The sequence below is a fragment of the Nuphar pumila genome, chromosome 13 (genome assembly GCF_984573655.1).
Source record: "Nuphar pumila chromosome 13, dmNupPumi1.hap1.1, whole genome shotgun sequence".
Classification (NCBI taxonomy): Eukaryota; Viridiplantae; Streptophyta; class Magnoliopsida; order Nymphaeales; family Nymphaeaceae; genus Nuphar; species Nuphar pumila.
Window position 1 is genome coordinate 64,006,627 of NC_143261.1, and position 13,955 is coordinate 64,020,581.

The 13,955-nt window shown below is 38.2% G+C and overlaps 1 protein-coding gene across 1 annotated transcript; it reads right to left on the bottom strand.

Annotated features, from left to right (window-relative positions):
- Positions 1 to 7,345: 7,345 nt before the first annotated feature.
- LOC149818519 (xyloglucan endotransglucosylase/hydrolase protein 2-like) lies at positions 7,346 to 12,816 on the bottom strand. Its single transcript, XM_089986237.1, has 4 exons — positions 12,654 to 12,816; positions 12,465 to 12,562; positions 10,792 to 10,985; positions 7,346 to 7,730 (listed from the first exon to the last, which is right to left on the bottom strand). Exons 1-4 carry the CDS (start codon positions 12,814 to 12,816, stop codon positions 7,346 to 7,348), a joined length of 840 nt encoding a protein of 279 aa, XP_089842363.1.
- Between the last annotated feature and the right edge of the window lie 1,139 nt (positions 12,817 to 13,955).

The window sequence follows — 13,955 nt, forward strand, 5'->3', positions numbered from 1 at the left end:
TGAATGTTCTGGCTGACTTCCATGAAGTGTCTATTAATTGAATCTTCAGTGATTAATTTTGAAAAAAAATCAATCGGATATCTGAATCCGATGGAAATATTGGAATCAGAATTACTGAATTCTGATCACCGTGCGGTTATTGTTTTCCGGTGAGTAAATCTTTGATAATCAAAATCTGGTAAATGTCCTAATGATGTTTAAGAAATTCCAGCATGAGTGAGTCTTGTTTGATCGATTGAAGTCAGTCGGATTGAGATATTTTCAATCGATTGAAATGCAAATCGATACGTTTATTTGTAATTTTTGATCATCGTGTTTTTTTTTCGGCATCTCTGTTTTTTTTCAGCAATATATCATCTGATCTCTCTGGTGAATTGAAGTTGCTTCTGAACTTTACATTTTCGGTGATTTCCTGCAATTGTTGCGTCTGAACAGTAACAGTTGAAGATTGATCAATTGAAATCAATCCATTATTCAAAGTTCTGCAGCTGTTACTGTTCATTTTCCGGCGAGTGTCTGAATTCTTGTTATTTTTCTAAATTCTAATTTTTGAAATATAGCTGAGATGTTTTTGCAAGCACTGTGTTCAAAAGTAACTGATTTCTTGTTGTTCTTCACTCAGCCATTTCTCTAATTTTTTTTTATTTTTGTTCATTTTCCAATTTCTAAAATAAAATTCCAGTTTTACTCTTAATTCATGTATTGGTTTTTTTTTTAAGCTTGTTTTCATTTTAAACTATCGTTTTCTCTGATTGTCTGCATTCTTTGTTTTTAATTTTTTTTTTTATGTTTAATTTTTTTTCTCAAATTACTTAGTTCAATCATTTTCCCTGTTTAGTATTTTCTAGTTTGTTGTTGAATTTCACTATTTTGTTCTTGTTTCAATTACTGTTTTGCTTTTCCTTACATAAATCTCTTATTTTGTCCCTTCCTTGTTTTTATTAGACATTAGTTAATTGAATATTAGTTAATTGTTAGATGTTAGTAAGTAATTAGCTAGATTTAATTAGTTGTTAATTACTTTGTTATTAGCTTAAGTAGTTACTTGTTTAGCATTTCTTTGTGAATTATGATTTCATTAGATCATTTAGAAAGTATATTTCTATATTTGGTACTGCTCGTGTTCATTTGAATTGTGCAGGATAGCACATGACTGGAGTGGAATTGATTACGTGACACGAAGTACGAAGAATAAAGCTTCTTTTTGCTTTTATTTTTAGAATTAGGAATTTGATTGGGTTTGTAAATATTGCACATTACGCCCTCTGCGAAGGGTATTCATTTGTTGTAATAGTTAGTTGATTTTACATTTCTTGAACATTTTTACATTTCAATAATTCGGCAATAAAGAATAGTTTAGAATTGTGTGCTTGAATACGAAATATTCTCGTTCCCTGAGTTCGACCCGGTCTCATCCACTAGTGAGAACCGGTTTTTATTATTTGATGTCTGGTTTTCATATGTTTTACATTTAAAAATCTTTTCAAAATTACAACGATTTAAAAGAAGACATCAGGTTGGACCCAGATCCATTATGTTTAGCATTCTCCCACTTGACACCAAAAGTGTACTAAATCGAGGTTTATACAGTTATATATCTTGATTTAATTCTTCATGTGGGTTCACATGCTACCCTTTATCACAAGAATGAATCATATGAGTCATGGAGATGAACACTCCTTTATGAAATGTCATATTTTTATGTACTACACTATAATTCACCTTCAATGCTTTAGCATATTGAAATCATCTTTATGAATAGGTTAGTCTTTTACCTATTATATTGGTCTTTTAATATTGTTATTCTACTATTCTCTCTAACCCAAATGAGAGATTCTTTATGCAAAATCAACAATATACAAAGCCATAGAAAATCAAATTCATATACACAAATGTGATCACATAATGTATTGTCATACATCATAAGAAATAAAAAAGACCCATCCTCTTTACATGTTGTGAATATAATCCTGGTGTTAGCCCTTTAGTAAGGAGATCCGCAGTGTTTTCCTTCATCCCAATTGTATCAATACATACCAGATGATTCTCAGTCTTTTATTTAGCAACAAAGTATTTTAACTCCATGTGTTGACACGAGGTTGAGTTCTTGTTGTTATTTGAAAAAGACATGATTGCTTCATTATCACAAAAGATCTTTAGTGGTCTCTTAATAGAGTCTATAATACCAAGACCAATAATGAAGTTTCTTATCCAAATAGCTCGTGACGAAGTCTCGTATAAATCAATAAGTTCTGTCTCAATAGATTTCAGAAATTCCTTCATTGTCTTGCAGTGGAAGATGTTACTTCGAATATTCTGAGCCACTCACAATTGTTAAAACAATAGGCTAAGATTATTCAAACACTCCCACTTCTCATGGATATTATTTTAAGCGCTCTCACTTCTCATAGACAGCCTTCAGAACGGCTGTCCTATTTTTCGTATGAGTGAGAGATAAATTGCTCTATACAAGATTTATATTGAAAAAGTAAATGTGAGACCTCTTATTATTCACCTTTTCTGAGATAAGCATAGTTGAGTCATTATCGTTTCACTTTGGTGGAAACAACAATACTTATAGTTGTTTTGTCTCTTCAATTCACAAGAAATTGACTTCAGTTGGTAAAACTAGCAGATCATGTAACTAGAGGCAATTCAACACTGTACCTTTGGGTACAAACATGCTTCATGGGCTGAAATACACATCTACTATTACACCCTGTGTAAATTTAGAATACAATGACCTACCTTTGGGTAGAATCGATGTTTCATAAATTCACACACAATCATAATAACAAATCTTAATACAGTTTAAAGAATCCTCAATCAACACAGCTCAGATCACTTTGGTGATTACATGAATTGGTCAATCAAGATCTTTTATCAAAAACATATTCGTATTATAGAGCATGCCTATGCACACATTTTAATGCATGTATATTTATGACAAATATACTTTCACTACAAGAAAAATGCGTATTAGCGATAGATGCTATCTGTCGCTAATACGTCACAACATCCGTCGCTAACATGCTTAGTGATGGATTCTTGATGGCTTAGCGACGAATCGCATCTGTCACATAATTCTAGTTGCTAAACTATGATAGATTTTATTTGTCGCTAATCCATCGTTAATTAGCGATAGATTAGTGATGGACATGATCTGTCGCTAATCCGAGACTGATTTGGTTATGCGACAAATTATATTTCGTCGCTTTTTCATCGCTATAATAGCGACAAATTAGCAACAGAATATAATTCATCGCAAAACATCAAAAAATCATATTAGCGACGAATATTATTCATCGCTAATCCATCGCCAAATTTCAAAAGAAAAAAAAGAGCCCCAAGGCATGCGCCTCATACGTCTTGAGGTGCACCTCAAAAAAAAAATCTTGCAGAATGGACTGAAGTCTGGGCCTTCCATTTTTCCCATAAGATGCTCAATCCCTGCATTCACACACCAAAAGTTAGATGCAAGGTTAAGAATGTGGAATTTGCCGAGGCTGAGAAAATATTTAGCAGAACTGGAGAAGAAAACAAAAGATAGAACTCTTAATATTTCTTTTCTTTCAAGAGGGAAGAAGAAAAAACCTGAAGAGAAAATCACCGACACATTGGTTTGACCAGGCCCTCCTATTATGGAACCAATTATACACATTGGTTTCTGAAATTGGTTCATGCTGCAACAGTTCAGAGGCTATCTCTTTTATCTTTTGCTTGCTAGGTGTTCCATTTTCTTGTTCAAAGATATTCTCAAGTACTTGAAGTTGCATCTGGCTTGGTATCCAACGTTGTCTCGTGATGATTTTATGGCCAACAACCATCAATGGATCACAATACATATTCTCGAGCCTCATTCTCGAAACACCACAAAATGGAATCAATATCAGAAAGGCACTAGTGAAATTAATATTAGCTCAAGAATCTCAATGGATATATAAATAATCACAATTTGCCCGAATATTAAAAAAAATAGAGGAAAATAGCAGAGATGACACACAGGCAGGAACAGAAAACATTCGGGCCTTTGTCAGCCCTCAGGCAACTATCAAAAGAAAGGGGGAGGGTTCGACAGAGACCACCGGCCCCCTTGTCGGACTCTGAAAACCCCAGGGAAAGGGGAGGCTCTGACAGAGGACATTGGCCCTCTATCGGTCCTCCGACGATCCCGAAAGAAAGGAGGAAAAGGCGAGAGGGGGTCGCAGGGTTTACCTGGGAGACGCCGAGAAAGATAGCGGCGGTAGGGCTGGCACGGAGGACCGGCTTGTAGGAGCTCGCAGATGGGGAACGAAGGTAACATCGATCGTTTGGTGCATTGGAGACTGCAGCGATGACACTGAAAAGGGGAGAGCACGAAGACCGTGACCGAGAGATCGCCGGTGTGTCAACAATAGAGACAATGGCTTTGCTCGTAGGGTTTGCCAAATGGGAGCAGAGGGGAGTACTCGGGGTCACCGACATCTTTGGTCGGCGGTGCCTACTGAGAAGGGGGATGGTGGTTGTTGGTAACACGCCGTCAGTGGCTAACGAAGAGGGAAACGACGACGCTGGGGTTTGCTGGTCGGAGCTGAACACGGCGGACTGGGGTTTGGTTTTGGGGAAAATCAAAGAGGGAGGAGAGAGAATGTTGTGGCTTAGAGTGACTTATATCAAAAAATAGTGACAGATTCGCGATGGACTTATTTCGTTGCTAAGTTACAACTTTCATAGCGGCAGATGCCTTTTGTTGCTAATCCGTTGCTAAGTTGCGACGGAGTCTAAGACAATTTTTTTGTCATCGCTAATCCGTCACTATTTATCGACGAATTAGTGACAGACAAATTCCGTCGCTAATCCATCGCTATTTATCGACAGATTAGTGACGGACAAATGTCATCGCTAATTAGCGACGGATAGTTTTATTTAGCTAATCTGTCGCAAATTTGTGATGAAAAAAATCTATTGCAAATTTTCGTCGCTAATTACAAAATTTTTTGTAGTGTTTATATCATCAAAATACAAGTTCATGCTTCCACTTATATGCATAAACTAATTTTGATAACAAAATGTCATGAATTTAGTTATAATTTATACTTAAAAAAATTCATGCATAACTTAACCAACGTATAACATATAAATTAATATGCATAAGTCATGCATTCTTTAGAATAAACACTTTATAAAGCATGAAAAATAACAAAAGCATGCTCATATGGGTAAAACTCGGGGTCCTCAAGTAGGAACCAGTCTGAAAACACCCTGAACCGGTCTGAAACGGCCCTGAACCAGTCATCAAAGGGTCTGAACCAGTTTTGAACCTTATAAACCGGTGTCAAGTATGAGCAAAAGTTCATAAAACCCTATAACCGAATGAGAAAATCCCTGTATTTTCATAGATTCATGAAAATAGGGTCTCTAAATCTCAGAACTGGTGAAAAATCGAAAGAAATCGGTCAAAAATAGCTCTGAACTGGTCCTGGATCCTATGTAGATCGGGTCAGACCCGAATCCTATGGGGTTCGATTCGGTGATCGGATTCGACCTAGTTGGATCGAAACCAGACCCATTTGGTTCTGGGTATGGTCTGATCCGGTTGAACCAGGTTAAGATCTGAATCTATTTGGATCGGGTTATAATTTAGACCCATAAGGTATTCGGGTCTAGATCTCATCCGGATGGCTCAGATCCAGTTTTGGATTGGGTCATACCCGAATCTCGTTTGGATCGTGTCAGACCCAGTCCAGGCATATACCGGGTTGGACTCGATATTTTTTTATCAAACCCAGACCCGGAACCATTATGGGTCTGGGTCTGATCCAATGAAACCGACAAACCTGATCCACCAAAAAAATCTGGATCGGGTCGCCTCGGGTTTGGTATGTCGGACCCGATTCGGTATCCAGCAACTAAAGGTTGCATTCGGTTTCTAAGAAATTGAAATGCATTCAGTTTCTTAGAAACTGAATGACCTATTAGCGACCCACGTCGCCAGAGAGCAATAACCGGCGACCCACATCGCTTGAGTGGCAGCCAGAGGTCATCGGCATCGGTGGCCTACTGGCTGTCAACGTCACTGACCTCCGATGGAACCTTCATCGACTGAAATCTCAACCCGTCGGGATTCATATTGGATTTGGTTGATACATTCTATGTTTCATCCTATAGTCGGAACCTGATTTCAATTTCAAAACTTGATAAGTTTGGATTTATATTTAAATTTAAAAATTCTAAGCTTATTATTATGAAAAAATCAATGAATATATGTTCTGCATATATGTGTGATGGTTTGTATCGATTAAGAACCAAATTTCAAATTCGAGAATCTCACTCTATTGAGAACACAATGATTGACAATAAATGTGGCCTAAAGGAAGATCAATCATATTTGCTTTGGCATCGGAGGTTAAGACGCATCTCGAAAGAAAGAGTCTAAAGACTCGTGAAAGCGGTAATTCTTAGATCCCTTGATTTAACGAATATAGAGTCATGTGTTGACTTCATAAAGGCTGAGCAGTCTAACACATATAAGAAAGATGCCAAATGCAACAATGAAAAGTTAAAAATAGTGCATACGAATGTTTGCGGCTTTTTTTCACCGTGTTATACAGGTCAAAAATATTTTGTCACATTTATAGACGATTACTCAGGGTATATGTATCTTTACTTATTATTTAAAAAATCAGAAGTCTTTCAGGTTTTTAAGGTCTTCAAGAAAGAAGTAGAGAAATAAACCGATGAAGTTATTAAGGTTGTCAGGTGACGAATATTATGATCGCTTTATTGAGATGTGACAAAAGAAATGGCCATTAGTGCGATTTCTTAAAAATAAAGGCATTGTACCTCAAGAGTTTGTTACTCATTTATAATATTTGGCAGCCTTAATGAAAATAGTCTTTATAAAATGCAATTATTTTTGGCATGCAAAGACGTCAAGAGAGACAGTTTGCTACTCATTTATGATACGCAAGAAACGAGTTTCTGCTTTTTCAAATAATTGAGATGAGTTTATTTGATACTTCTTTTTATAATTTCTGCTATCTGGTACCAGTATAACTGATACGGGATACATAAGGGTGCATCGACTACGAATGCGACTATGCTCTACTAATTATGAGATTTGAGTCAGATCAATATCTCAATCGACCCATTTTGCATAAAGATTGACACATTATCATCACAAGCACGACTCATACTGACCCATGTAAGGGGAGAGAACTGCAATTTTATTAAACACAAGCAGCACGAAAACTCTTATTGACCATCAATTAAGCATTTTTGTTGATGGTTTCCCAAGATTCAATAAAGAACATGAATCAATAAGAACCAAAACGCCAGAAAAAATCAATATTGAAAACTTGAGGGCTCATTCAGGGCACTCAAGGGGAGGATTAGGGTTTCTGGTTGTATCTTTACAATAATCATATATGAGGTACTCTTTCCTAACTTCTTGATGCTTCTCAATGAGGTCAGAGGTGAAGTTGGTGTAGTTTGCAGTGTTCCACCAATCACTGTTTATGTAACAAGCCTGAGCAGTGGAAGTATTAGAGGGACAGCCATCAACAGAGAAGTTCTGGAAGCCGGCCACAAATGGTGCAAAGGTCCAGTTTATTTTTGTGTGCCCACCATCTGTTGCCCAAGTTTCCCCATTCCATAAGCTTGCTGTTATCTGCAAGGCCTGAGATGGATAAACGCCTCCCATGTATGTCTTGTTCATGAAGATTCTTATAGGTATATCATCCACAAAAAACCTGCAGCAGCGTCAACTTTTAGAGAGAGTCTAGTTTCACCCAATCCAATGACACTGTGATTCAATAAAATTAGAATTTGATGTGCCTTAGCGTCAATGGGTCGGATCCTCGCTAAAATGTGTCCAAACCCGGATCCAACTAAGTGATGTGGATATAGAATTTGGATTCAGAACAGACCAGATGTTTTATAAGTAAAATCGTACCCAGATCCGATAAGAATTAGATAAACCTGCAGATCCGATCCATACCAGGTGAAATAATATTTTTTAAGTTTTTTACATTGAAAAGCAGCGGATCTGCCCCAAGGGTTTTGGCTTAGTGAGATGGGTCTAGGTCGCTAGGTGGGCAGTCTAAGTTCAAATCTCATGCGCATCACCTCTCTGCAAGCTGAAGTGTAGTGACTCCCTGGGGGCGAGGGGTAAGCCTTGGGAGTTTTGCTCTGTCAGGATAGCAACCGTAAGTACACCAGGCAGAGCCAGTGTGGCTAGGTCCTTGATCCTGGATTGGTTTCTTTGAGTAAAAAAAATGCAGTGGATCTTAATCGGAACCCCTGTTGGACCCAGGTTTGGTATAAAATTTAGCAGACCATAACCGACACATTTAATAATTGGATCTCATGGGTCCGACCCAGATAGTTAATCGGACCCCCTTTTTTGTAACCTGACCCTATAGGATCAGGGGCAGTCTGGATCGGGTCATACCCAATCCGTTGACACCCCTTACTGATAAAGCTTAGATTTGGAGATCAGGGTCTAACCGTCTAATTAATTAAGGCTCAAACATTTCGCTACACAATTTACCTTAGGGCTGTCAATGGGTCAGATTTGTATTGGCACCCGACTTGATCCAACCCAAATACCTAGGAATGGACATAAAATTGTCAACCCAAAACATAAAAATGTTAACCCAAATATTATTCGGGTCGACACAAACTCAACCAAGTAATATGTGGGTTAGGTTTTGGTTATAAATTTGGTCTGACACCCAACCTGACCCAGCTTGACCTGAGTATTTTCTATGTACTATTTAAGTAAAAACATATCTTAGACAGAACTTAATCTAGGATCATTGTTATTTAGGCAGGTACCGGTGCACCCAGATGATGAGTCAGGTATCTTGATGGCTCCTTACTTTATCCTGGTATGGTGTAATTAGTAATCCAACCACCAAAGATCCAACTCCTTTAGGGGGCATTTGAGTACTCAGACAAGTAGTCCTTCGTGTAAGCACAAAAAAAAAAGGATAAATGTCAGACCCCTTTGGGTCTGACTATTTATCCTCATTTTTTGGGTACAAATAATCCTGGCCCTTGCAAAAGAAACAACGATTGTATGGTGGGCAAGATGGCAAAGTCAGTAGAAATAAGCGCCTATTTGTCCACACATTCAAATGCCCCCCTTAATGTTTCGTATGCAGTTTCTCCATTGCTCTCTGCTGCTTGGAGTAACTATGTTGCTGTTGCTCAACACCTTATGTTGTTTGGGAGCAGGGATGTTGCCAAAACACTGTGTTGGGATGGAGTTGGCAAACCCAACATCACATTTCAACACCATTCACAAGCATGGTTGGCACAGGTGGCGACTCCGGAAAAAGCCATTTGGCGCCAGCGCGGCATGACTCGACCAGTTAATTGGGATGACATGGAGTTTCTTATAATTCTTTATATTTAGAAATAAAAATGATTAAAAACTAAAATTACATTTCACCTGTTCAAAAGCTAAAAATATAGAAATAAAAAGAAATATATAACATTTTTTCTTGTGCACTAGTCTTCACCTGGCACCTATCCCATGAGAATCCAAACTCAAAAATTAATTTCGACAAACAGAATTAAATAAGATTCAAGAACTGAACGGAAATAGAGGATGGCATATGGAGAAGACCACAAGTCAATTATTTTTAGAAATTCCAGTTATAGGAAACGAAGAAGAATTTACAATTATAAATAGGCAACTCAATAGATACCTAAACTCTTTCCTTCTCAAAATCAATTTCTAAAAAGCAAAAAACGCGTCAATTGGATGGTTAATGCACTGGTTCATGCGAGTTACAGCCGAGTTTAGTTATATTCTGAATTTTGCTCAAATCAGAAATTGTTGGAGCTTCAACTCGAAAAGTAGGACATGATGACATGAATTTTTTTAACAAATAAAAAATTAAATTTTCAGGTTTTGATGTTAAAAATGCATTTTTATTGAAATAAAACCTTAAAATATTAAAAAATAATAACATAATATTAAAATATTGTCCATATGTGTCAGTGTGAGTGTCAGTGTCCACATGTTCGAGGGTGTCTGATCATGTCACCAGGGACACACCACCAAAATGGCATGTCCCATAGATTTTTACAACTCCAAGGACACATTTTGGCAAAACCATATCTTGGTAACACATGGTCATGTCCAATGCAAAGCTCCCAAATTACAAAAAATGTTGGACTTGTGATAAATTCATGAGAGAACAGAATGGCTAGTTGTCTGTTTTTTCTGCAGCCGCTGTTTCCGCAGAAGATGAATGGACACGAATGGACTGTAACTGGTTTTTCTGTTCTCTGTTTTCCTGTCGCAACAAGTGATACCTCGTCACTTGCTGCAGCATTGTAATGCCTAATTCTTTCGACATACTAATGAATTAATTTTTTTCTTTCAAAAAAAAAATCTTGCAAACCTGATCCGGTTAATACAATTACCGAATCCAGCTGGACATGCACTGAGCCGTAGACTCCTCCAGTCCTATAATCCAACCTGAATCTAACAAAACCTTTGACTGGCTTAGACGACAAGATAAAGGGGGTTTATACAAGGGTTCTGCACACCTGGCTAGGTGTGTCGGCTTAAGGCTTTCAAGTTGGAGGTCGAGAGTTTGAAACCTGGGGTATGCATCCTTTGCTGCAAGGCTAAAGCCAATGAGAAACTATATCTAGTGCTAAAGTATTCATGGAGTTTTACACTGCGGACACCGAACAGGTCCATGGTCAATGTGACACCTCTCGGCCTGTAACAAGATGTCCAAACCAGTGCTGAGGTTCCTTACTGTTAATAAAAAAAATAGGAGTGCTTACGCGGTCAGTTTGCTGTTCCAAAGGATTTTGTATGTATGGAAATCTTGTGTAGGATCAAACCACAGATGCATCCTCTCCTCTCTGTTGCCTACACCATTCACAAAAACATTTGTTTGGGCAATTATCGGCTGTCCTTGCATGTTTCCTAAGAACTCGAAATCCAGTTCATCATGTGCATTTGAATGAGATGTCAACTGCATGGTAACACAGTGAAATAAAGTAAATGCTGGGGTTTTAAGTGAGATCCTGAAGTTAAATTAATGAGTTTCAGTTAGAGATGATACTGCCATTGAGAGATTGGAAATTCATGCACTCATGCATTTTGGGGAACTAGCAAATGACTTCAGAGTTAATAACAAAGCATGCTATTGATTAAAATAATTATGTTTAATAGCATTAAGTGAGGTAATTAAGTGTATAGGGCCAAAATTAATGGAAATTGCGCTTTAGCATGAATATGAAAGAAAAGTAAGATTATGTTTTTTTTTTGTTTTTTTAAATGATGAGGAATCCTTGCCGAGAACCGGGCCACTTAATGACCCTCTCCCCAGCAAGGCAAATTTCAGGTGGGTCCCGTGGCCACCCAATCTAACGTGGCCCACCTTCTAAAGCTACAAACACACCTGTGTGACAGCTGAGTTTGATCTGGTGCCTTCAACTCAACACCTTCACAATCAGCCCCCTGGTTACATGGGTAACTAAGGGTGGTCAGAATATCATGTTAAGATGTATAATCTACTTTAGTCACATCAATTGCCTTCATGACCTTGATAGATTGTAACTGCAAATGATCAAGATCATGATAATCATGTTGATGCCCTTTGATGTGGTCATATGCATAATGGTAAGAAAGCGCCACACCCAGTGTTGTCCCATGCATATTCCAGGGTGCTGGAAGGCGTGGATTCCAAATGGTCCTAAATTCCTGCCTTTTGTAAGAAGTGGCATCCTCAAGATTCGAAACTGTGATCTCTCACTAGCAACCGAACACTTGCCGTTGCACAAAGCAATGGCCCTCATATGCGTAATGGTAATTGCACCCAAATTATAATTCACATATCAATTTTATGTTTATCAGTAATCGATGCAATGGCCATCGTGTGAAACCATTTTTGTCTCTGCAATCAAAGGATGGTTATGATAACAAATATATTAGCATGATTCTTTAGATGCTGCAGTTTGATTAGCTTGTATGGATCTCCTAAACACAATTTTCATTATAATCCAATAGATAAATATGATATCACTGCATCATGATCTTAACAATGAATTGACATCGTTGTTGAGATTGCAGATAATTTCATACTTCAATCGTCACTGGCTTACAATCATGTATCGTGATCACGGTGATGTTGTTTATGATTATGACGATGATGGTAATGAGATGATAGTGTTTTTTTATGAGAAAGTAAAACACTCACCGAGAACTGGGTCATGTAATGAGCGTGCCTCCCTGCTAGGTAAAACTCCGGATTAAGGACACGACCACCCAGCCTTACGGATAATTATAATAGTTGCTTCAAGACTATAGCTGATGGTTCTTCTAAAAAACCAAAAAGACTATAGCTGATGGCATTGTATACTCATGATGTAACCTATTGGAATTGCGTTTAGGTGCATGTCCTGCATAAACAAGAAATAGAAATAGATGGTAATGATTATCAAGAACTTACATAATAAGCTGTCACAATTCCTGCTGAATTATTTGGGAGCTTGATATTCATGTGGAAAAATCCAGAGCCATATTTGTGTTTGGATGCAAAACCAGACCCTACAGATGAAACATAGAAATCACATTGCCAATCATCTTCCAAACACCATTGACATACACATGAGAGAGAGAGAGAGAGAAAGGCAAATACCAGATGAATTATCCATGGTCAATCGGATCAGCGCTCCATGGTCTAACGAATAAACATGGTCGTTTCCCCATGTGACCCTGTAGTTATCGTTAAAATGGGATTCATGAGCACCTGATATCTCAATAACAAGGAGCAAGATGGTACTCAAGAAAATAGAACCCATATACTCTAATGGACTCTCTTAAGAGAGAGAGAGAGAGAGAGAGAGAGAGAGAGAGAGAGAGGATTCTTTGGAAGAAAAAGACGGAAGGAAGAAATATTGAGTAATGGAGCCCAATTGATGATAGCGCTACCAAACCCTTTACTTGGTATTTAACACTGTTCTCTTCTGTTGGTTATTGGGTTGGATTTTACATGGACAGCTTAGCCTTCTATATCTATTTGCCAAACAGACAGGTAAGGGTCTCAAATCTCAAGGTCCTCCCATTTATAACATAGAGTTGTAGTATTCAGCCGCCCCCCGATATAGGCGGATGACCCTCTATTATTAGCATGTAATCAAACGGAATTATATTCTTTCCACTTTTTTCCCAGCGAAAACCAAGAGAGAGAGAGAGTATGGATAGGTCCAGATCCGTTTTCCAAGGTTTGTTACCAATGAAGTTGCGGGTGACGGGACTAGGGGTGCCAACTAGTTGGGTTTGAGACAGGTATTACCCGTACCAAACCGTATAAGGTCAGTGTTTGGTGATAAACAATGATCAGGTCTGATTAAAAACAGTTAGGACCCAAAGAGTATGATTATTATATGGAGCTGGGGTGTCGTTAATTTGTGAAAGTTCATACCAGCAAAGCAGGTTATATGTTCCGCCCCCCCCCCCCGAACAGGGCATCTCATGCTTGGGGGTCCCAAAAAGCACCATGTATTTAAGCCTGTGCATCTCGTATCCCCATGTTTGTCAGCATTAATTAGCATTGGAGTTTGATGCGATTGCAAAGACTTAATTATCCTCTCCTCCATTGGTGCCAAAAAAAATAATGATTGTAGAAAAGGAGTGATTGTAAAGACTTAAGTGCCCCGAAGATTATTATTTAAGACTCAGTCTCTGCACTGCAGGATTATCCGAGAAAAAAATCTCTCCTGGAGGAGGCCATGAACATCAACCCTCTCACTCTCTCTCTCCTTTCTCTTTCTGCTTCTGTGTACATCCAGCAGAAGATCCTGCATTGCTCCATCAAGCACTGACTGACCTGCACATTGACTATTATGAAGCCTGATTCAGAGTTTTTACCCTTATAGGAGGAGGGTTTGGGGGCTCCTCCCAGCGTGGGTAGCATCATTCAACTAAATAAGTTGTGGAT

Coding starts and splice junctions, on each gene's coding strand:
- LOC149818519 (XM_089986237.1), bottom strand. CDS start 12,816: ATGGGTTCTATTTTCTTGAGTACCATCTTGCTCCTTGTTATTGAGATA. Junction 12,563..12,653: donor GACCATGGATAATTCATCTG/GTATTTGCCTTT, acceptor TTTCATCTGTAG/GGTCTGGTTTTGCATCCAAA. Junction 7,731..10,791: donor TGGAACAGCAAACTGACCGC/GTAAGCACTCCT, acceptor ACGCTGCTGCAG/GTTTTTTGTGGATGATATAC.